The sequence below is a fragment of the Pseudochaenichthys georgianus genome, chromosome 24, assembly GCF_902827115.2.
Source record: "Pseudochaenichthys georgianus chromosome 24, fPseGeo1.2, whole genome shotgun sequence".
Classification (NCBI taxonomy): Eukaryota; Metazoa; Chordata; class Actinopteri; order Perciformes; family Channichthyidae; genus Pseudochaenichthys; species Pseudochaenichthys georgianus.
Window position 1 is genome coordinate 11,820,472 of NC_047526.1, and position 25,177 is coordinate 11,845,648.

At 44.0% G+C, this 25,177-nt stretch overlaps 1 protein-coding gene across 1 annotated transcript in view; it reads right to left on the reverse strand.

Annotated features, from left to right (window-relative positions):
- The window catches only part of LOC117439802 (neurexin-3b), a 298,311-nt gene that overhangs the window by 184,488 nt on the left and 88,646 nt on the right, over positions 1-25,177 (reverse strand). The window contains exon 12 of the mRNA XM_034075888.2: positions 21,386-21,505. Coding sequence (XP_033931779.2) covers positions 21,386-21,505 — 120 coding nt within the window. The remainder of the gene's footprint in view (positions 1-21,385; positions 21,506-25,177) is intronic.

Below are 25,177 nucleotides of genomic sequence, written 5' to 3' on the forward strand. Positions count from 1 at the left end.
GCACTATTTTTGTTTGTATATGCTGTTGTAAATACTCCTGTTGTCTGCTGTGTTCAGACTCAAGTCATGTGTGTGAAGCCACATTCAGGACATTCAGTGTCCTTTTTTTAAACAGAAGACCGTTGCTAGAAGCTGCAGCTAGACTGCAGAAGCTGCAGCTTTTTGTTTTTGAGGATGGAACAATTCCACACACAGTTAGACCTATACAATTGATTTAATATGGTTTATAATTTAATGTCAAGAAGAAGAAGAAGAAGAAGAAGAAGAAGAAGAAGAAGAAGAAGAAGAAGAAGAAGAAGAAGAAGAAGAAGAAGAAGGCTGAACTGTTCAGTGTCAATCCTGTGGAGATGGATGTTATAAATCTCCAAAATAATGTTCAGCTTAAGTTTCAGCAAAACTCACAACATTTCTGGAGCCTTGTAGACCCAGAACACTTTAAGAACATTCACCAAGCAGCACTGAACACGTCTGCTTTATTTGGCTCTACAGACCTTTGTGAAGCAGCTTTTTCTGACATTTTTTCAAAATGTCATGAAATCTAAATACAGAACAAGGCTGACTGATGGACATTTACATGACTATTAGAGTGAACCTAAGTGGGAACACTCCAGCATACACCTGTATGGTGGACTCCATGCAGCGCCATTCATCTCACTGACTGTACAAAAGAGTGAATGCACTTATTTTATACATGTGCTAGAGATGCTTGTCAGGTGGTGATTAAGGACATGTATGTGAATGTTCAGTGAAGTACTCACGATGTGGGCCATAATAATATGTGAGAAATTGTCGTTTTCTTGGACCTTGATGTGAAGTTAAGATTTGTGATAAGCTTTAGGTATTGCAATTGCACACGTGTACAAAAGTATAGCTTAATTCAACTGATGAGGGCTATGTGAATAAATGTAAGCGATGTGATCCATTTTTTCAAAATAGCTCTCAAAATGAAGAAAGGTTGGAGACCCCTGCTCTAGAACCTCCCGGTCTTCTGGGACTGGCCGTTTATTTATAACAGAAATCTAAAATAAAGATACAAATAAAGACTCTTCCTCTTTACCCCGTCACCACGCCACATTGAAATTCTCTGCACTGGCTAGCTATGAGCTTCAGAATTGATTTTAACATAATTTAATTGTTTTTTAACCGCTTAATAGTCTTGGTCCTATTTATCGGATTTGCTTTTGAGCTACAGTTCGATCCCTTTAGGCTCCTTTTCCATTATGCCAAAGGTTAAAACCTATGATGAGGCGTCTTTTTATTTATCAAAGCCTACAATTGAGGAACTGCCTCCCAGAACACCTGAGAGTGGCATAAAATGTCCATACTTTTGGAGTATTATTTAGATTTGGTTTTTGGTTTGTGAAGAACTCTGTTTCTTTTGGAGTATGAAAAGTGCCATAGAAATAAGGTTAATTTGTCTCGTTTCTTTGTGTTTCCTGATTCCTTTTCTTTCGGACCAGTGTTGCATTCTTGGAGCTGACTGCAGTGCATGGCAGGGGGGGTGGGGGGGAGAGAAGGAGGGAGGGAAGCAGATGCTTGTGACAGTGTGGGGGCAGTAATGAGGGTCCCTATGATGGAGAAACAATCAGTAAGGCCTGAACACACAGTCCACTCGCGCACACACACACGCAAAACAGCGAGGGAGAAATGGGCTGGCAAAGGCCAACAGAGACACACACACGCACACAACATGGTGAATAATGAAATAGGAAGGCACCACCATCACTGTCGACCACTCACTGAGCAAAATGTAACCAGCCAAAAGTGTATCTCATCTTTGTTAAATATCTATTCTGGAGACACCAATACTCAGGTGAATCAGCTCAGTATGAAACTACAGTAAAGTGAAGGGAGTTTGGGGGGATCTTCTGGCACTCGCAGCCATTCTGTCTCATGCCAGGACGGCACATTTGACATCCCAGTGTGTTCCCCAAGCCGGCCTCAAATATGCACGCGAAGCCATCCGAAAGCATTACCCCGCAGACGGGAGATACTTTTATTGCGGCGGACGTTTCAGCGAGAAGGAGGTTCGGTTCACCAAAGCGAGGGCAAACAAACGGTACTGGCCGAGTGTGGGGTTCACGTTGCCGCGCAGACATTTCAAGAAGTGGGGCAGGGGGAGCGAGTGCGTGTTGAGGAGAACAATGTTTGAAAATAGCCTGGGATAAAACAGAGACAGCACGGCTGCTGCTGCAAAAAGGAAAAGGCACACGACACGGCATGTATAAATGCACACAACACACGCCTGCTTGCCCAAACTGAATCTTAATGAGCTTGAGCTTTTCAGCCGTGGAAGATTGATTATAATTGATTATGTCACCACAGGAAGTGATAAGTCTTTATATGTCTCCCCTTTTAAGGCCTGCAGATCAATCCACTGAGCTTGATTTAGTTAAGATAGCTGTCAAGCATGGGAGAGACTTACAGCGAGGGAGATGATATATAAAATGTAGTGCTGTCAAAATTATCGCGTTAACGGCGGTAATACATTTTTTGAATTAATTGCGTTAAAATATTTAACGCATTTAACGCATGTGCAGAATGGCCCGCCCCATACGTGCCACCAGTGGCAGCGCCAGGGTATGGCTGGGGTAGGCTACACCCATACCAAGAAATGGCTTAGCCCCACCATGAAAAATGATGTTAAAGTAAGCAAAATAAAGTCTGCCAACTCGCGCGGAGTAAATTGCACAGACAGCAGTTAGTAAGATTGATTTCAGTAGCCACGGTTCTGAAAACTTTTGTCACGTAGTAATCATCTTCTCAATAGAACATCTTTGATAACGGCGTGGTGTTGTTGCAGGAAGTCCCGACGGAGAATACTCTTGCTGTAGTACAGGGCAGAGCCATATCATAGTAATAATATGGCTCTGGTACAGGGGTGCACATAACTAACTGGTACGCAGGTTATGTGCGTAATCTGAAATGCGTACCGTCACTTGTGTCACAAAGCGCATTTGCGTACCGACGTACTTGTGAAGCTTTTCCAGAAGGCGGTTAGATCACCGGACGCCAGAGTCGGTCTCCGTGTGCACAGACAGGGCTGCTGTTAACGTCGGTCTGTACAACGGACTTGTACCAAAACTACGCCAACCGGCTGCGGAGGGAGACTCCCCCCCCTTCACTGGAGAACTGCACTAAAACAGCTCATCACAACGTTCACACTCTGTGGTCACGAAGTACTCCACTAGCCCCCCCCCCCCCCCCCCCCCCCCTCCCTCTGTCGCCTTTCCTGTTAATTTTGACACGCAGAAAAATGTTATAATAAACATAGATACTGAATGTTAAATGGATATATCCGCCTTCTTTCATTTATCTTTCCATTCCCACAACAATATACATAAATAAATGGCATATTTTGGACATAGTTCGAATAGTGATTAATCATGATTAATGCATTTTTAAGCTGTGATTAATCTGATTAAAAATTGTAATCGTTTGACAGCCCTAATAAAGTGATATACACACAAAAGACCTCTGTGGTGTCTGATTCACTTCTTGTTCACTCTACACTGCATCTTCGTGACCTTTTGAATTCCTTCCATTATATTGAGGAGGTTCTTTTTAGCTACAATCAATCAAATGTATCGTAAAGTAACCACTTGATGATAAAACTAAAAGACAAATATACGGTAAGACGAGGTCTCGAACCCTTTTTTGTTTTTGCTAAGACACTAACCAAGGCTGAAGAAGCACGCTGGCACCACATTACAACCTAAAGTCTTTGCATTTGCGCTTGTGTCAGCTTATGATTTATATCGGGGATCTCGAGACTGACAGCAGTCACTTTGCATTACGATTACAGTAACAGTGACGTGTTTGAACCCGCTGTTTATCCTAGTGTTTCCCCGCAGACGTGTACACACAGTGACACAGTTACAGCGGCATACACAGGCATAACAATTCACACGCTATACACATTTTTCTGTTCCCTGCTTGACACTTGGGATACAATTTGAAACGGTGGGTCCGTGGAAAATCAGCCCTCTGCTGTAATTGGGTCCCTTGTCACCCGGCAAATTCATGTCAGCATTGGTCACTTGGGATACTAATCTAAATGGCATCAGTGTCCTACTTTGTGTGTGTGAGGGTGACACAGAAGGGGAGGACTATGGAAAGCAAAAAAAGGCGTGTTAACTTTGGGATAGTGTTAGTGGGAGCTTGTAAAGTGTGTGTAGGGCTGTCAAAGGGCTACATTGAAACATTTTGTCTGTGAATACGATAAATAACCACGTATTCTGGTTAAAAGTGTGTCCTTAAGTCTCAGAGGCAAGTATAGAGGTCTGGGCAATTTATCGGGGACACATTTTTTTCTTTCTTCACCGAATGTTTACTTGGGAAGATCAATTATACAATATATACTGCTGGGCGCCATTATTATTTAGTTACATGCAAGGAAAGTTGAATATGACCTACTGTAGAGTACCAATAGGTGGTGAGAAGTAACTTAAGGCATTTTAAATTCAGTGCAAGTAATAAATGAGTTTCTGTTTCTTAAACTCACGCATTCATCACTGTCATTTTAAGCAAATAGTCGTTAGCTTTACATCCTGTGGTGGTGGTGTAAAACAGTGTGTATTCTTGTTTTGGTCTTGTTGTTAAAAGCAATCTACAAGTCAGAATATACAACAAGTTTGTGGTTTACATTAACAACATAACGGAAATCACTGGCAACATTCCTGCTTCATCAGTGCTGAAACCCACCAATATTAGCTTGGGCCCAAATACCTTTTTTCTATTTGCAACATCCATCTCCTGACTGGCGCCTACGTACATGATATACCTTTCAAGAGAATGTCGGAACAAGGTCATGAACAAGTACAGAGAGTAAGAAGGATAAGTACTTACTACAGAAAGAGTGCTGTTAAATTAATCAAATATATACACAGTTTAGTACCCTTGAGCAAATCAGAATTACACATTCACCTAGCCCTTTGTATAATGAATATGAATGATGACCTTTTCTCTAGTCATGTTCCTTCAAATGGGCTGAAGATTAGCCACTTTGGTGGAAAAAGGATTATTATATGAAACCAAGGCAATGTCAGTTTACCTTATAGAAAAGTGAGGTGAAGCTTTACATATGCTATATTCCATAATGAATGCACTTATCTAAACTAATCTAATCTAATCAGGCCTGTTGAAAATTATAGAAGTAGTTAATAGGATTGAAACACACAATTAAAGATAGATATTTAGTGTTTCTGGTTCAATTGAGGGTTAAATGCTGTGTAATGCTTGGCAGTATAGAGTAGAACCGTCATTAAGAATAACACAGCCTGCCAATACAATGAAATGTCTCCACCTGTGATCTGTAGTCAACAAAGATCAACCACTCTAGGTTGTTTATGATACGTTGCACCTGTCTGCACTTCAGACAGCAGTAAACGATCAAAGTGGTTGCCATGATGGCTCCTATAGAGACAGGTGGGAGATCTGTAGGCTTTGGCTGCAAACTTAGAGAGCAAGTTAGTACAATCTACCGTGAAAGTCTGTGAGTACCATCTGTGGGGGGCTAAGTGATGAACTAGGAAGCTGCTGACAACATAATTGCAGGCATTTTAACAATGAGGCTGAGAAAAAGGAATAAAAAAAGCAGTGTGAAGCAAAGTGGCAGAAAGACAAAACGGACCGAGAGACGCAGAATCGTTGAGTCAGAGGTTGATACACTGAACAAAAATATAAATGCAACACTTTTGTTTTTTCTCCCATTTTTCATGAGATGAACTCAAAGATCTAAAACATTTTCTTTATACACAAAATAACCATTTCTCTCAAATATTGTTCACAAATCTGAAAAAACCTGTGATAGTGAGCACTTCTCCTTTGCCGAGATAATCCATCCCACCTCACAGGTGTGGCATATCAAGATGCTGATTAGACAGCCTCACGCAGTGCAACACATCTCCTTCGCATAGAGTTGATCAGGTTGTTGATTGTGGCCTGTGGAATGTTGGTCCACTCCTCTTCAATGGCTGTGCGAAGTTTCTGGATATTGGCAGGAACTGGAACACGCTGCCGTATACGCCGATCCAGAGCATCCCAAACATGCTCAATGGGAGACATGTCCGGTGAGTATGCTGGCCATGCAAGAACTGGGATGTTTTCAGCCTCCAGGAATTGTGTACAGACCCTTGCAACATGGGGCCGTGCATTATCATGCTGCAACATGAGGTGATGGTCGTGGATGAATGGCACAACAATGAGCCTCAGGATCTCGTCACGGTATCTCTGTGCATTCACAATGCCATCAATAAAATGCACCTGTGTTCGTACGCATACCCATACCATAACCCCACCACCACCATGGGCCACTCGATTCACAACATTGACATCAGAAAACCGCTCACCCACACGACGCCACACACGCTGTCTGCCATCTGCCCTGAACAGTGAAAACCGGGATTCATCCGTGAAGAGAACACCTCTCCAACGTGCCAGACGCCATCGAATGTGAGCATTTGCCCACTCAAGTCGGTTACGACGACGAACCGGAGTCAGGTCGAAACCCCGATGAGGACGACGAGCATGCAGATGAGCTTCCCTGAGACGGTTTCTGACAGTTTGTGCAGAAATTCTTTGGTTATGCAAACCGATTGTTGCAGCAGCTGTCCGAGTGGCTGGTCTCAGACGATCTTGGAGGCGAACATGCTGGATGTGGAGGTCCTGGGCTGGTGTGGTAACACGTAGTCTGCGGTTGTGAGGCCGGTTGGATGTACTGCCAAATTCTCTGAAACTCACCGGCAACAGCTCTGGTGGACATTCCTGCTGTCAGCATGCCAATTGCACGCTCCCTCAAAACTTGCGACATCTGTGGCATTGTGCTGTGTGATAAAACTGAACATTTCAGAGTGGCCTTTTATTGTGGCCAGCCTAAGGCACACCTGTGCAATAATCATGCTGTCTAATCAGCATCTTGATATGCCACACCTGGGAGGTGGGATGGATTATCTCGGCAAAGGAGAAGTGCTCACTATCACAGATCTTTTCAGATTTGTGAACAATATTTGAGAGAAATGGTTATTTTGTGTATCTAGAAAATGTTTTAGATCTTTGAGTTCATCTCATGAAAAATGGGAGCAAAAACAAAAGTGTTGCATTTATATTTTTGTTCAGTGTAATTACCAGGAGAACATTACGCACTGAGTATTTGGTCGTTCTCAGCTTTCAACGCTGATCTTATACAGTGTTGGTCAGACGACAGTATCACAATGTGCATCACGCTAAGTTTGTGTGTGTGTTGTTTGAGCTACTGAGAAGGGTAAACACCCCGAGTACCAGGACATTATGCAATAACTGTACACTCATGTCAAAGTGATTTGTAAACATTCCAATTTAGAAGACTCTCTCTGGTTGCTTTATCCTATTTCTGGTGGCAGGACTAAGAGAAAGCAGTAATACACCCTGAAGGAAGGGGGATTTAACTGTTTAATCCCACCCATGTCCTTTTCCTTTATCCCTGAGTTGTTAAAAGGATACTTTGTGGGTGTTCAAGAAAAAAATATACTTTCTATAGGAATGCCGATATAACTGTCAATATGCTCAACAAAATATTTCCGGATGTGATCATGTGTGTGTGATAAACTATTTGGACTATATTGCACAAAGCACTGGAATCCCACGAAAGACAAAAACACATGTTCAGTCTAAATTAGAAACTTATATTGGAATGAATAGGTTGCCATCTGGGAACATTGTATTCAGTTCTGGTAATACACCCATGGGTCCAACCCAGTGCATTGAAATGGTAAATGAACTGTACTGATATAACACTTTTCCTCCTTATAGCCGAAAGAGGCTTTAACAATTTCCCTCCTATTCAAATATATTGAAGATGGAAGAGCTGCTATTGCTATCCGCTGCAACTCTGACTACTTTTAAATCCAGACTAAAGACTTTTCTTTTTGCTGCTGTTTTTAATTGAACTATTCACATCTTAAACTGCACTGTAACTTCTATCCATGTATTTTTTCTTTTAATGTTTCTTTTATTATCTTTTCTTTTTAATGACTGATTTTAAATGCCATTTTCTTAATGTCTTTCAATGTTGTAAAGCACTTTGAATTGCCTTGTGTTGAAAGGTGCTATATAAATAAACTTGCCTAGACATTAGCCCAGCAATTACGAGGTACATTGTGTTTTTTTAAGAACACTTTGACATAAGAACAGGATAAACCAGGAAATGTAAAGGTTGACAATTAATGGACATTTTGTGCTAAGTCCTGAATATCTAGCCAACTTTAAATAAGCTTTGCAACGGATAAAAGACAACTATCAACAATTAAAAAGCACAGCTTGTATCAATGTGCCTGGACTTTACTCCAAAACTTGAGTATATTATTTCTTAAAATGCTACGTTAGATATCTACTTTATCCAGCAAACATTGCACCCATATACCAAAGAGCAAGAGGACTTTGGCTAATCATTTCAAAGACTTCTTGAACACTTGAAACCCATAAGGTGGTTGGCGATAAGGTTGTTTTCTCAACTACTGTTCCCAAGGTCAATTATGTACTTCAAATCCCAACTTTCAAGCCTGCATGGATGAGAAGCAGTTTAAGTGCTGAGAATGATTTTCCTCTTCCTCTGAGTTGAACCCAGTTGCAAGGCAAGGCAAGTTTATTTATATAGCACTTTTCAACACAAGGCAATTCAAAGTGCTTTACAAAAAATCAAAGACATTAAGCATTAAAAAAGAAAAGCTAATAAAATAAACATTAAAAGGAAAAATACATGGATAAAAGTTACAGTGCAGTTTAAGATATGAATAGTTCAATTAAAAGCAGCGACAAAAAGAAAAGTCTTCAGCCTTGCGTCTCAGTATACCAAGTGCAAGTCGATTGCCTGTTCTCTTTGGAAATACAAATGTCAGAAGTAATTGCTTTTGAAATGTCTTCACCTGATGAAAACCATCATCTGATGGAGATGAGACGGTGAACGCATTGGCCCCCTGCATGGGAGCACATATGTGAGTGCCCTTCAGAAGCAACACTTGGCTCGGTGCTGAAAGCCCTTGGTAACAATTAATGGCTGTAGGTTATCACACGGTGCAATTTCTAGCTCGAAGAGCTGAAGCGTTCTTCTGATTAGTGACCTCACTATGGCAACTGAACTCAGTGAATGACATGACTACCCCGTGGTTACACCTATACTTTCTAATTGTCAGACCAGACTGTCAAATACCCGATAAGGGTCAGTCTGACCCATGTAAAAGCCTGCCTTTAAGGTAGAAGTGTTGAAAGGTGTCATCAGACATCAGACATATAGTATTGCCTATTTTCAAGTCCATCTAAGCCGTGGCCTTGTTGAAATGCAGTCAGTAACACAGTTGGATCGAATTCTGATTTGAGATGAATACAAACGGGCTGGTAGATCCAGTGCCCCTTGTTTTGAATGAAGTACCCTCCTATAAGGGCTGTACAAAGAAGAGCGTTATTCTTTGTAGTCTGCTTTGAGTGTTTTTCAGCTCCCTACCGGTGATGACTGACTATCAGCCTTACTGCTGCGAGACAAAAGAGAAAAAGGAGACAGACAGGGGGAGGGCTACAATAGACCGATAGAAGAGACCAACTCACCTTTATTTTTGATCCATGCACATCTAAATTGTGTTGTATGTACTCAATGGTGCAATTGAGTGTGGAGGATGCTGTCTGCCAGTGATAGATTACTTCTATTTGTTTGGCCTTTCAAAACCACAGGATGGGTTTAACCACATTCTCCTGACAATGTGTGGTTGTTCTCAAACAGTGATAACAAACGGTTACCAGCAAAGATCATTTCATCATCTTTACTGGAACATTGGATCAAAAACACAGACAGGTGAAGAAGATGTTGAAAGAGACAAGTACGAATGACGGACCAGAGCCAAAATAAATATCACGGCGGCAAACAAAAACATGTGCTTGGTCTGCTCTTACTCAAGACATTTTCCTGCCCAAAACCCTGAACTTCAGGCAAGGCATTGGAGGTATTGATTGGGTGATTTGTATGTGTTGCCGTTGCTCCTGAAATGTGTCTAGGAACATGTGTTGATGGATGTGTCTGTAGCCCGGCTCTCTGCCTGTGAGGGGCAGGCTGGGTGCTGGGAACGCTCCGGCAGCCTCAAGGTTACCCGCCTGGCACCCAAACGATGGATGCCCCTCATCGTAAATGTCTGTAATGTGTTCAACTCAATCATTCCTTTCCCGCCATACAACATCTCTTGTATTCGCTCAGAGGCAGTTTGAGGAAAGTCTGAGAGGAGTTGTAACTAGAGACAGTATTGGAAGTCAGGACCTTTGTTTTGTTATCACATCAGTACAACTTCCATAATTTCCTTGGTGCAACAATAACAACAACATCATGGTAGCTTTTATGTTTTTGGTGTATTCTAATGGGATAGTCAATTTGTTCTGCTTTTCTTTCAGATTGGGAGCCAGACATGTATAGTGATGTACTACCTGTGTAATAAGTATGTTCAAGGTGAAGTAATTAAAGTATCTACACTAACATTTTTATAAATAACACACTGCCTTGACAATGTAGTGACAATGTCAGGTTTTATGGGGGATTAGGTGCTGGAGCGGTTTTACCCTGCCAACAGTGTTTATTCTAAGCTACAGTACATCCCACCAGACCTATGATCTGTACTTAATGCACATACAACAATAATAATAATGCATTTTATTTATATAGCGCTTTTCACAACTCAAAGACGCTTTACAGTATGAGGGAGGGTAGACAAACAAGGACAGGCAAACAAGTAAGTATAGTAATAGTACTTAATTATATATACTTAACTCAACTCATTCTCAGAAACCAAGCAAGTAACTGATTACATCTTTTAACTATTACATTCAAATTGCGTAAAAAAGGGATTTCCTTTGCCTATTTGGCCGAAGCAAAACAAACTAAAAACCGAACAAGGATTGGAATAGATATAACGTTGCTTTAAGCTAGCGTCAAACAATTGCCTGTTTCTGTCCTGACAAGAATTGATAATAATTAGTTTAGTTTTGTTCTCAAACAACCTCCAACCTCAGTTGCTAAATACTAATATACAGTACTGTATATTCCTTAGCTAGCTCCCAACGTTGTCTGTCTTCAATTTAGTGCTAAGCAGGTGGTGTAAAGTGGGATTACTAAAGGTTTCGAGTTTAGAATATCTGCTTGCCTTCGCTGTAAATCAAGTTAAAGATAGCCTATAATGTTTTGACAGCGAATAGTACCAAGGAGCCACGAAAACAGTTCTCCATTCACATTCTGCCGTTGGTTTCGCACTATTATGCTTATAGAGAGCCGGTGACTATAATGCACCACGAATCATTGAAAATAGATAGTACATTTGGATAGAAAAACATAAAATATGTTTTAAAAGACATCGTTTTATACGAAATGTGCCCTACACGTTGTTAGACTTCAAATATATACACAGTTTAGTATTTGGTATTGGTAAGGGAAACACACTTCTGTGTTATTAGGTAAATACTACAGGGCTTCTTTAATAAGAACAGAGTTGTAAACCAGAACAACAAAAGGTGTTCAAGCTAAATGAATCATTTGATCCATTATTTATACAGAAATATTAGAAATGTAGCTTTATGTCAACTACCAGCGAATAACCCCACATTCAGACTTATGGCTTAGAAATACAGAAATATATTCACACATGAGAATAAAAAAAAAGATTGGAGAATATTGAAAACTGTACATTTCTTCAACACTGCCATTTATGTCGTGTGACACTCATAAGGAGTAACATCTCCCTCTCTCTTCCTTCTTCATATTTTTACCCGTTTTACATTTTCTTCTAGCCCCGGGGCTTTTAGGCTCCACAGCGCTGCGTATATCCAATCATACCGCGGCTCTGAGCACGGCGGTGACACATCGATTGACACATACACTCTTATCACAGTGACATGATGCAGTGCTGGGCAAGCATCATTAGCCTGATCAGCCAATAGCAGGGCAGCTCGTTAGACCCCCCAAGGGCTGGACATGCAGCTCCCGCTCTAATTCAGATATCATAAAACAAAGGGAAGGAGTGATAAAGTGATAGAGAGATTATAATCCTTGAAGGGACAACTTTATGTGTGTGCACTCTTGTATGCATTTCGGGCAAATCCACTGGCTTCATGTTGGGTAATTACACTTCTCCTCCAGCCATAGATCCACAACAACAGGAGCAGTTTCCTCAAAGCAGACAACCTCCATCATCCAAAACACATCCCTTTGTGATGACTCCGCAGGCAGCTAGTAAGTGGCTGTTCAAGCCACCTGATCATGTGATGCCTCAGTCGTCTCTAGACAAATTGTTCGACAACAACAAAAAGAGTGAGATCATTCTAATGTGTGCTTTTAGGATGGATTGTGCCCTGAAGAAATAAATCACTCTCTATGGAACTCTTTTGGCCCATTTCTGAACTACCTGTGGTATTTATAGGCAAATGTTCCCATATTTCTTTGCTCCACTTATAAGCCCTCTTTTGCCAAAAGGTACTTTCACATACTCTAAGATAACTTTCTATAAGCCTTTGGAAGAAGAAGGGAAAAGGTTTATTTGTCTCTGCCATCCTTTCCCTGATTAATCTTAATATCGATTGCATTCACCGGCTGAAAAAGATATCCATGTATTATCTAAACTTGCCAGCACTACATCTGTGCCCAGCTGAAACGATGCCAACCACCATAGTTCCTGGAGTGTGCTTCAAAGCCAACTAACCTCTGCCCAACACCTGTTGGCTAGCGTAGCCGGCTCGAGCTACTTAATCCCATTTACAGAGACAGGAGGTTAAATTATTCAATGCTCCAATGAAAGCTCCTTTAGTATTCATGAAGAGGTCTACAGATACCAGCAGCATTTCTTCTTAAACCTTCACTCATCATTGATGTCATGTCAAATTGAATAGCGCCATTATGTGGCTACCTTATCTCCCCCCCCCCTCTGGTTTTATTACTGTCGAGCAGACACATCAGTCAATAGGGGAAAACGCTGTTATCATTGTTGGTTTTCTCCAGAGAAGAACATTGTGGACTAGAGCAAACACAGCTTGTTCCTCAACCCCAAAACCTCTTTTGTACTTTATGTTTCCTCTATTCGCTTCTCTCCCCGAAGAGCGCAGGGGGGGAAAAGGACTAAGAGGCGAATGCCATGATTATTTTCCTTTATGTTAGTGAAGGAAGCAATGCCGCTGCAGTGTCATTTATGTAAGCAGTTGCCAGATATGGTTACAGCCCACTGAGCGTGCCTTGAAAAGTGAATTAAGGACATTGGGTTGAGCAGCAGCAGAGGGTAGGCTGGGATCAATACACTGGCAGATAAATTCATCACTAAATCTATCCAAGCAATTACCGATGCCAGCATCAAACTGACAAACAGTGTTCTGTTGCCCGTCTTCTTTCGCCCGTCTCCACTATTTCTCTCTCTTTGTTTACCATGTTTCTGACTCTGGAACAATGCGGCGACCTTTAGCGGAGATAATTCTATTACGTAAGTTGAGTAATTGCTCTGGATGTGGAAGAGGAGTGTCCGCTGCTCCTCCTGCTTGGCCCACAGCTCCTATGTCCTTGGATTTAAATGAAAATATGCTGTATTCATAGAAGCTGACAGGGAGAGGTCCGCTCAGAAGAAAATCCGGGTGGAGAGAAGGAGAAAGAGGAGGCGAAGAGAGGGAAAAGGGGATGGATACGAGACGACAGGGAGATGGAGATGAGCATGACAAAAGCAGTGAGCCAGAACCAAGCAGGATGAAAATGCTATAAAAAGACACACCCCCTTTTCTTTCTTTTTTTAAATGGGCACGATATGTACCTCCAGACTTTCCGAATGGCTCTTAATGTGGCCTCCTTTGTGTCTTGTTCCCATAAGTAAAGGTGTGCAGTGACAAAGTGCTGGCTGCAGGGGTACACAAGAATAAATGGAAGGAGTGTAGATATTTCTTTTCTTCCCCCCTGCTAAGGTTTTTCTTTTCTTCTCTTCTCCTCGCCACCTACAGCCCTGTTGGCTACAATGAGTGGAGTGCAGAGGGTTGCGGGAAGCTCGACGCTAACAATGATGAGACCGCGAGGAGGAGGCTTCACTGGCAGAAATGTTTACTTTACTTTGCTCAAGTTTCTTCATTTGGACAGTGGCTAGAGACGGAGTCAGAGAAGCAGACAATTACTGATGTTTGCTGCCAGCTATCAGAGGGATGGAGGGAAACAGAGGGAGAAGCTACACTCCCACATTGTTAATTAAAAACGCTCTCTCGGCTCTACAGATAGAAAGACAGTCGTACAAAAACACACACGCAAGACAGTGTTTCTATCGCTTCAATTGGAAAATAAAACTGCTGGCAGTACGATTGTATTTTGCATTGTTGGTACAATCGAACAATATTCTCTGTATGATCCATAACTACAGAAATTGGATGGGTTGTGTGTTTGTAATAGAGAATAGATAAAGACAGAGAGAGTGAGAAACACAAGAGGGGAAAGCAGTGGAGGAAAATAACAGGAAAGCTGATTTCATGCTCGGGGGATTGCATCTCATTTTCTCCCTGTGTGGAGGGACAGTGTGCGGTCCTGCTCGGGGGTTTACTGCCACCTGGTGGTCTGGGACTGCACTGATGGAACCTCACACAGACACATGCTGTCATCAGAATATTGGGTCATTCCAAGAGGAGTAACTAGATATTGAGTGTGTAGATTCTTAGCACAGGAAATGAGTAGAAAAGTACCAAAAAGTCAAAAAATTATAGGAAATAATGCTTTTTTTAAGGATGCTATTATCCACAGCTAAGTTAATATACGTGATTCTGTATCTATGAAACAAAAGGAGAACTGACTTAAACCTGTCATGAGAGGTAAAATAAGTTACTATCCAAGCTCCTAAGATATATTTCCAAGTCAATTGTAAATCAATGAAACCTCCATGCATCACACACTCCATCACATGCAGTACCAGGAAGTAGATGAATGCTGGCTTCTCATCACTAATGAACACATAAACACACAGCTTCCATCACCGAGTGAGAGCCAGAGACGATTGATCGCCGGGCGTGGAAACAATTGCGTCAGGTGGGAGGACAATAAAGACAGAGGAAAAGAAGAACATTTGAGAGGTATGGAGTCATACACAGTGGCCGGGGTCTAACATCAGAAAGGTCCGGATGATTAGGGGATGCCAGCGCTCACAGAGCTGTTCTCCTAACAGCCTCCATCACCTTATTACTCTGGCCCAGTAGCAGTATGCCCCGACTATTAACCGCTAAATGAAAGACCGCCAAGCGTGATTACTGAGGGGAAGTCCCTTGTCGTCATGGGGATAAGAGATACCACACACACACAAACTCACACTTATATGATAGCTATTTGAAGGGCGTGATGAAAAGGCGATTGAGGCAGAAGTGGATGTTTTACACACATCAGCAGTCACTCCCAAGCCCGGAAAAAGCTCGGAACATCAAGCACTTGTTACGATAAATTGCCTACATTGCAGCAAAAAGCACCTCAAACAATTGTCAGCATCTCTCAGTTGCTTAATGTAGTACTCACTGTTTAATGCAGGATGGCAGCGGCTCCATAGGTGCATCCAATTTATGTCTGTGTGTGATTGTAGTTCTCATTCATAACACTCCGTTCGATGTCTCACTATGGGATGCGCCTCATCGCGGAGCAAACAGAAGCATCAATCTCATTACGCCAATCCTGATTGGCTGGTGATCTTGACGTCAGCGTCAGGGAATCCACCCCCTATAAGTAACTTGCGCTACGTCGCGTGCGTCATTCAAACACCTCTTCTCGCTTCAGAGCACATCTCTATGGTAGCCGGGCTAGCTTAACAGTCCACAGACTGAACCCAAATCTAAAATTTCGGTCGACGGGCGCTCGCCGGCTACCCTTCCTGCTTCGCAAGAAGAGTAATACTAACACACCAGTCAGTATTATAATCGACCTCGTCGTTTCTTCCTCGGGAATTAAGGTAAGGTTTTGATTTTTTCAAGCTAGCAACACACCTGTCGCTAGCTTGTTTTCCCTCACTACCGACACCACGGTAGCGAGGACGTTTTTTCTTCTTTTCTCTTTCTCACGGAGGAGGAATATTAACACTCCAGTTAATATTCTTTGAGAAAAAAGACCTACACTGTCCTCTTTTTCTCCGGATTAAAGACAGGTTGGTAACACTTTTTTCTCGACGACGTACCTGTTACGAGCGGGACCTCTCCACGCCACGCGGCGAACAAGATGGACGCCTCTCTCCCTCACACCAGAGGAGTCAGGGACTCGGAGGTTCGACTCTGCGGCTGCGGGTTGAAAATATCAGGCACAGACTCACACCAGGTCTCTGGAACACGCCCAGGAGGCTATTGACAACCCCGGCTCGTGCGGGCATTGTGCCCGTTTCACTATAAAGATCCTCCGCCGACGGTTAGCACGCCAAGCTAGCTTGTCGGGACAGGACCCCCTCATGTCCGTTGATTTGCCGGCTGGCAATCAAGACGCGGGGGCGTCCACCGCAGAGATTGAGCCCGGCACTGTGTCGGTCTGGGGCTCATCAACAGCGGCAGCTGCAGAACCGGAGTCCCGCGCCGTGTCAGGCTGGCACCTGGCGGCGGCAAGAGACGCGGGAACGGATAGACCTCACCATGGTTTCCCCCGCGGAGGATGTCCTGGAATTGGATTACATGGAGGACGAAGAGGATGCCTCTGAGTTCCTCCTGTCTGATTCGGATGAGCAAGAAGACGATATCTTCATGTCATCGGCTCAGGCTGCAAAGCCGGGAGCGATGGCTGCTCTCCCGGGCGATAGCACACCAGCTTCGCCCTGTCTGAACATGGACCTGCAGGCTGTGTGTCAGCGTGCCGCGTCCAGGCTAGACATCCCGTGGCCCGAAATGGCCAAGGAGACCTCCAGGTCCCGTTACGAGGGGAAACATTTCCCCCAAGCAACGAGGACAAGGAGGCAACTCCTTCCGGTCTTCCCGGAGATGTTGGATGAGGTGTCGGTCTCGTGGAGAGACCGGCCCTTTAGCAACAAGGCCCCAATCCAGGGTGCCTCCTCCCTAGACTGTGACGGCATGGAGAGGCTCGGCCTGCTCCGCATACCGCCTATGGGACCGCTGGTGGCAGCCCACCTCCTACCAAGGATGGGCCCGTCACCAAGCAGGAACCCCACGCTGCCAGCGAAGGTGGATTCCAGTCGACCATGACGGAACGGGCCTACAGAGCCGCAGCGCTGTCCGCCAGGGCTCTGAACGTTTCCTCGCTGCTAACCACATACCAAGCGGAGCTCTGTGAGGATCTGTCGAGCAATCCTCGACCGGCCGTTCTGGATGAGATGGCCGCGGTCACAGACATTTGTCTCCGTGTCCAACGCTGCACCGTCCAGGCCACGGGAAAGGCAATGTGGATCATGGTGGTGCAGGAAAGAGCTAGATGGCTCAACCTCACCAACCTCCCAGACCGGGAAAAGGAGGATGTGCTTGACATGACCATCGTTCCCGAGGGGATTTTCGGCTCCGCTCTCGCCTCCATGCAGAGGAGATGCGAGTCAAAAAAGAAGGAGGACGAGGCCCTCCACCTCTGACTCCCTCGAAGGGCCCAGCCGCTGCCTTCACAGCGGCAGTCCTTCGACCAAGCTGCCTCCAACCCTGCTCGGTTCAAAATACCCAAACAGCAGAAGTCGCAGCCCGCCCCGAGTCCCCAGCCCAGGCAGGAGACGAGGGCGAGTTGGCCTAGAAAATCTCCGGTCCCGGCTGCAGCCCAGGCGCAGCCGACCCAGAATTTCGGCCAGCAGTCGAGGAAGAAGAAGCGAGCGGCCTGACAGCCCCTCCTTCTCTCCTCTGTGACAGAGCTGGAAGTCCACGGTTCCCCAGCTCCAGATGTGTTCCCGCCGCCTCGAGAGATGCCTCAACACCATCCTCAAGTCCGCACACACACATGTCACAAGTTTATTGTTGTTTCTAAAATAAACCATTTTCCGCTGATGCATCCAGGCTTCAAGCCAAGGGCGCAGCTCAGAAAAATGAAAAGAAAAACAATAAAAACAATAAACAGTCCGTCAACTGTTCCCCTTCTGAGAGCAGCTACGGCTTCTCTCAAAAGGCGGATTATAGACGGGTCTGTGAAGGCACCACCGTCACGCGCATGCGCAGTGCCGGCTGGGGCTGTGAAGGCACCACCGTCACGCGCATGCGCAGTGCCGGTTGGGGTTGTGAAGGCACCACCGTCATGCGCATTCGCAGTATCGGTGGGGATTGTCGATATGGGGCACCACCGTGTTCAGACACTACAGGGCCCCATAACACAACTAATAGGGACTCAGAGGGTAAGAGACGTGACATCTCCGCTGACTCAAAGGAGCATACAGTGGAAGATGCTCACAACATCTGCTTGGGGTTCTCAAGACAGTAACACGGAGCTACAGACTCCAATTTGCTGTCACCCCCCCTCGCTTCTCGGGCATTCTGTAAGGTATTTACGGAGGTCGACCGGCAGTGGAACAGAGACCTTCAGCGGGCGCACATAAATTACCTGGAGCTTTTAGCGGTGTTCCTCACTCTAAAATGCTTTCTGCCTTTTCTCAGAGGACATCATGTCCTCGTGAGGACAGACAACACGACCACAATATCGTGTATAAACCGGGGGTTTGCGTTCTCTCCAGTTACACATGCTGGCACGCAAACTAAACTTATGGAGCGGCAGATGTCTCCTCTCTCTGAGAGCGACGCACGTACCAGGAGTGATGAACCTCGGGGCAGTGCTACTGTCCAGAGGTGCACCACTATATGCAGACTGGACTCTACATCCAAGAATTGTGAGTCAGCTGTGGGTGCGTTACGGCAGAGCCGCGGTAGATCTCTTCGCATCAAAATAAAATGCTCAATGTCAGCTGTTCTTTTCAATGCGCGATTTAAACGCACCGTTAGGCGTGGACGCGCTCGTGCACGATTGGCCTCCGGGCCTTCTGTACGCGTTCCCACCCCTGGCTCTGATACCCCCAACTCTGGCCAGAGTGAGGGTACAACGCCACACTCTTATCCTGATAGCTCCGCACTGGCCCGCAATGTACTGGCTGGCGGAGATATATCAGCTGCTGTGCGGGCAGCCATGGCAGCTCCCACTACGCAGGGACATACTGTCTCAGGCGGGGGGGGGGCAATCCTTCACCCACACCCAGAGCGCTGGGCACTATGGGCCTGGCCCGTGAGTGGTACAATCTGAATACAGTGGGACTCCCTCAGAAGGTGATAAACACTATTCAGAGTATGAGAGCTTCCTCCACCAGGTCTCTTTACGACTGTAAGTGGAGGGTGTTTGAGGAGTGGTGCCTTCAAGAAGGACACATCTCTTTTCAATGTCCTGTCGGGGTGATTTTATCATTCCTACAGGACTTGATCGATAAACACAGAGCTTTCTCCATGATCAAGGTGTACCTGGCTGCTATTGCTGCATGCCATGTGGGCTTTGAGGGTAAGACGGCTAGCCAACATCCTTTGGTCTGCCGTTTTATGAAAGGGGCTCGCAGGCTCCTCCCTGTTTCCAGGTCACTGGGACCCTTATGGGACCTGGCAGTGGTTTTAAATGGGCTCAACCTGACCCCATTTGAACCCCTGGAAGGAGCTGACATGAAGCACTTGTCACTCAAGACAGTGCTGTTACTGACCCTGGCATCCACCAAGCAGGTCAGTGACATTCATGCGCTATCTGTACATCCTTCATGCACTCAGTTCGCCCCAGGGCAAACGAGAGTGATGTTGAAGTCCAACCCTGCCTTTACACCAAAGGTGGTTGGTTCATGTACCCCAATTGACATTGAAGCATTTCCTCCGCCGCTGTGGGAACAGCAGCCGGATTTGCTGTGTCCAGTCCGTGCTTTACGCACTTATATGGACAGATCAAAAGAGTTTTGTCATAATGACCAACTCTTTGTGTCCTGGGCTAACCCTCAGAGGGGCAAGCCCGTTACTAAGCAACGGCTCTCCCAATGGATTGTGGAGGCTATTGCTTTGGCCTATACGAGTCAGGGGCTGCAGGCACCTTCGGGTGTGCGGGCTCATTCGACTCGTGGTCTGGCTACATCCTGGGCTTTGTTCAAGGGTGTTTCCACCCAAGACATCTGTGCAGCGGTGAGCTGGTCCTCGCCGCTCACTTTTGTCCGCTTTTACAGGCTAGACGTCTCTGCTCCTAGTGTGGCCCGAGCAGTGCTGGGCACCTTGTTGAGTCAGAGCTCTACCTGTTAAGTTCTGGTTGGTTTGGTGATTTTCGAGATAAGCTCGTCTGGCAATACGGGAGCTACAATTTCCCATAGTGAGACATCGAATGGAGTGTTATGAATGAGAACTATAGGTTACTTACGTAACCCCAGTACTCAGAGTAACATGTAGTGAGATGTCTCACCAGGCGGCCCTCCTTGCTAAGGCGATGCGAGAAGAGGTGCTTATTTTGAATGACGCATGCGACGTAGCGCAAGCTACTTATAGGGGGTGGATTCCCTGACGCTGACGTCAAGATCACCAGCCAATCAGGATTGGCGTAATGAGATTAATGCTTCTGTTTGCTCCGCGATGAGGCGCATCCCATAGTGAGACATCTCACTACATGTTACTCTGAGGACTGGGGTTACGTAAGTAACCTATAGTTTTTATGACTACACGCTATCTTGGTTATGGGTGGTTTCTATTTACACCCTTTATGCAGATGATGGTTATGTTAATAGCTAAATATGGCAGTTGGGTACAGTGTTTGTGTGTGTGCTGGGGGGGCGGGGGGGTGGTTGACTCAATGGAGCAATGGAGCACTTCAACACTTTAGTATAGATATCAATTTTTCTGAGATGTTGTGACTTTTACTTCTTAAAATGGTTTGTATTCAGTGGTGGACAAAAACTTAGTTTGTGAGGTGAGGTACTTAAGGGTTCCCACTTCATACTTGTTCTACTACATTTATATGATAACTTGAGTTACTTAGAATATTCAGATTAGGATGAATAATACAGAATATAGTCAGCAAATATTGTGTTATGTAATACTAAAGGTAAGGATCAAACTGTATTGATCCCTTGGTGACATAGCTAGTTATCCAGAAGTATATTGTACCGTTTACTTTAGGTATATTATGATGCTTATACTTTAATTTTACTTAAGTGTTATTTTCTACTTTTAAGTAAAGATCTTGAGTATATCATCCATCACCGGTTAAGTAAGATTTGATCCGTTACTTACAACTAAAATGCACCTTGAGTTTTTAAAGTGTATGCCATTCTTTGCCCAAATTGAACCCAATATTGCTCAAGAGATGCCGCTTGAGTCATTTCCTCAAACTTTATAAAGCTCCTTTCAGAGCCACAGGACACATAGAAGATATAAGACTCCTCCTTTAACGCACAGACAAGCCAAGAACAGGTAAATGTTAAATTGTACTCACGATCATTGCAGTGAGTCCCTGAGTAAGACGTCATGGAGCAGTCACAGGTGAAGTTCTCCCACTGCTGGATACACACGCCCATGTTGGCGCACGAGTCCTCCTGGCACGTCGTACTGGGGCCTGGAAAAAGGCAGTAAGTAGGGGGGGGGGGGGGTGGAGGCGGGAGAGATACAACGGGAACAAAGTCAAGAACCAATAAGAGCTAGTGCTGAGACTAAACAATGCAGTACCCATGCAAAAAGAAATGCACTCTAGAGATAAATATACATCATGTGGGCCTAGAAGAGACAACAAGGAGTAAACAGTGCCACCACAGGAAGCCCGACCTGGAGTACAACTCATGTAAAAAAAAAACTGTCTGGGGAATCCTGTTTCATGCTGAGTAAAGCGGCAAACGCAGTGGCAAGTCGAAGCAGAGGTGTCTAGGTTTTCACAGGATCAACAGCATGCTTCTCAAGCAGCGGGAGCATCGGCATTCGCTCCGCTGTAAAGGATGCTATGCTAGTTCGGTTCTAATCTGCGTTTAAAGACACGCTACAGCGAATTGTACCACATTTGGACCGATGTGATGACACTGTTAACATCCCTTAATTTCCTTATTTTTTAAGTGTGTGTGTGCAGGTGGACATGCATGCAATATATATCATTCCAACAAGTAGTTTATAAAGTTTTATCAGAGTAAAACTTAGCACGCTGCATTCCCTCTGTGGACAAGCAAGACGAGACATGAACAAAAAACCTTTTAATAAATGACTCATGGATACAAACTCAATTCAACTATACCCCACATAAAAGTTATGGCGTTTAACCCTAACCCATGGATACTAACTCAATTAAACTATAGCTCGTTTAAAAATGTTAGCTTCTAACCCTAACTCATAGATACTAACTACATTAAACTACACCCCTTTAAATATAATAGTTTTTAATCCTAAACCTAACCCTAACTCATGGATACTAACTCAATTAAACTATACCCCTTTCAAATATAATAGCTTTTAACCGTAACCCTAGAAATTATCTTTCCAAACATGTTCTCATTGTGAGTATACACGGTGAACACTAGACAGACAGAATTCATGAAGAGCAGAAAAGAAACAAAAAAGAGGACACGTAGCGCATATCCCCGTGTATGCACTTCAGTCAGAAAGGAGTAGAGGAGGGTATTCAAAGTCAAACTTGGATGTGTGTTTGCTATTCCTCTACACCACACATAGCTATTTGGTACCTTTGAATACTTATACCGAGAGGGAATGCAGACAAAGACAAGCATAGATAACAAGATAATCAATTCCCATGTAGCAGTCTAGATGGACACGTGAGGTGGGGGGAGACAGAAACCCCCTCTGATAACCACGTTGTAAACAAACCAAAGTAAATTAAAATAAATCAAAATGGTGGACGAATGCAAGTGTCAATTGTCTGGTGCGAGACAATGTGAAGAGAAGACATTAGAACGGAGCGGGTTTGCCAGCTGAAGGTGCGTTTACTGTGCAATGCACGGCGTTGGGAGTCAACCAGGCGTCTTCCACACTTTCGCATAATTGTGAATCTCGTGTTGGTATGCGTGCCTCTGTGCTTGTTTGTCAGCGAAAGGGATTGGCGGATTTCGCCGAGTGTTCAGCAGGAGGTCACTCGCACTCTGAAAAACACTCTCAGCTGGGTAAAGTAGCAAATGTAATTTTTTTTTATTACATTAGAGAGACAGAAAGAGGGGTCTGATGGTGCTGAGATGTGCAGTGACAGCCTCTAATGTGGCATTTCACAGAAGAACACAGCACTCCCACAAATTACCTGCCACTGCTTTCAGACTGCAATAGACGGTATGAACATCACTTATCTAATCTGTGTACTCTCTTTAAATATACTGTGTACTCTTTGCAACTTTATCAAATATGGAAACACTTCTATAAGAACATTTATCCAACTCTTATTTACAGGTAGAAGTGCTAGCATCATATGTAAACAAACATATGTATGGCTACATTAACACAGCAGCAATGCTAGAGGCCTACTAGCATGACAAGGTGCAACGGTGCATGTGTATTTCAAGAAACACATAGTTCCGCGCAAACATTTACCAGTAAAAAGCGCAAATTAAGACATTTATTATTGTCATACAGATGTTAACTTGAAGGTAACATTATATTTTTATCATATGCGGGTCTAGTCAAACGAGTAGAATTGTTAATTTGATTGTAAAATGTTATATATTCACAGGAACTGCAGCTCATAAACATCCAATTTAAAAAAAAAAAGCGGCTTACAAAAAAAGAAATATGCCATTACAGTTTTATTGTAATTTATTTGTATACATTTTTGTCTGAAAGATGCAGATGTGGAAGAATTACGTTACGAATATTTATGAAAGTTCTTGTTTCTGTCGGAGGGATGGGAGTTTGTCCCAAAACTTGAGCGGGAGTGCTTAGGGGTTGGTTTGGAATCGGGCCATAGTATCAGAGTGCAGTTACCTGACTTAAAATAATGTGACTTATGGTTACTAAATATGTTGTTTTTCCTTTGCAGTAACAATGTTCCTCATTGTGGAACAAATAATAGATATTTTTTCCATTAGTCTGTCTTTCTCTTTCTCTCTTAGTATCAACTTTTCTGTTTTCAGAGAGCAGGTAACCTCCTCCGCGGCACCCAGGGAACATTACTGCCACGGTGACACCCACGATGCATTGCACACAGCAGACTTTCAGGCGAGCAGGCCTCAGAGAGGCTGAGATTGACCCTCTACCTTGCAGGTCGGCTTTGGTGAAACCAACTTTGTTAGCGCAGAAAGAAAATAACAAACAGAACAGAGCAGAGCGAAAAACAAGAGTAAAGGTTAGTGAGGGAGCAGCATTGTTAGCGTTCGTAAAAAAAAGTTTCACAAAGTTTGTCACCTTGGCAACACTGGGGAGAGTTGTTGGTTTGTTAGTGAGGGTTGGAAAATATCTCACCCAGTGGTGTTTTCTTTGTTAAATAAGGTATTAAAGTTGCTTTGAAAATCACTGCCAATGTGCACAACCTATTACAAACGTCTGCTGCTCTCTAGAGGTCACAGGCAGAAGTCTGCACAGTGCACAGGAGACATCGGCCGTTTCTCAATCTCGAGGATTCTGGCTTCCAAGCCAATATTTCAAGGATGCTACGTCATCGAGTGTCGCCGAAGGACTGTTCCAATCTCCAGCATACTTGGAATTCCACCGAGGCCGCGTCCTTGGTTTGGGGGAAATTTCGAGGCTGCACATGGGTAGACTTCGCGTCCTTAAAATCCCCACAATGCTTTGTGCACGGACCAATTTCAAAAACCCTTGCGGAGAATTGCTGAACCGAAATCGTGGCGTAGAACATGTGTTGGTAAATATGTTACTTTGTTACATTTGTTTGTTATCACCAAAAATGTGTTCCGTGAAAGTAAAGCAAGTTCATAATTAGATAGACATCGTGAGGTATTTATTTTCGGTAGTTTATGTTGAAACCGTTAGAGAGAGTGGCACACTTGTTAGCCTGTTCCATTCTTCTTCGTTTCCGAAGCCGTGGCTTGGAAGCATACTTGCTTTGTTTCTGAAGGAAGTGACTTGGAAGTACGCGACTACCAAGCCAGCATCCTCGCGATTGAGAAACACCCATCATGTATTTAGACACAATATTATTTAAATTAGAAGAGTAAGAATAAACAATATCTTATATACAGTAGAGAGTAGTTCTGCACATTAATCTACATTTAATCGCAATATTGAAATTGCAGAAAGCACAATATTTTTGAATCCCAAATATTTGTAAATAATATGTTGATTGAAA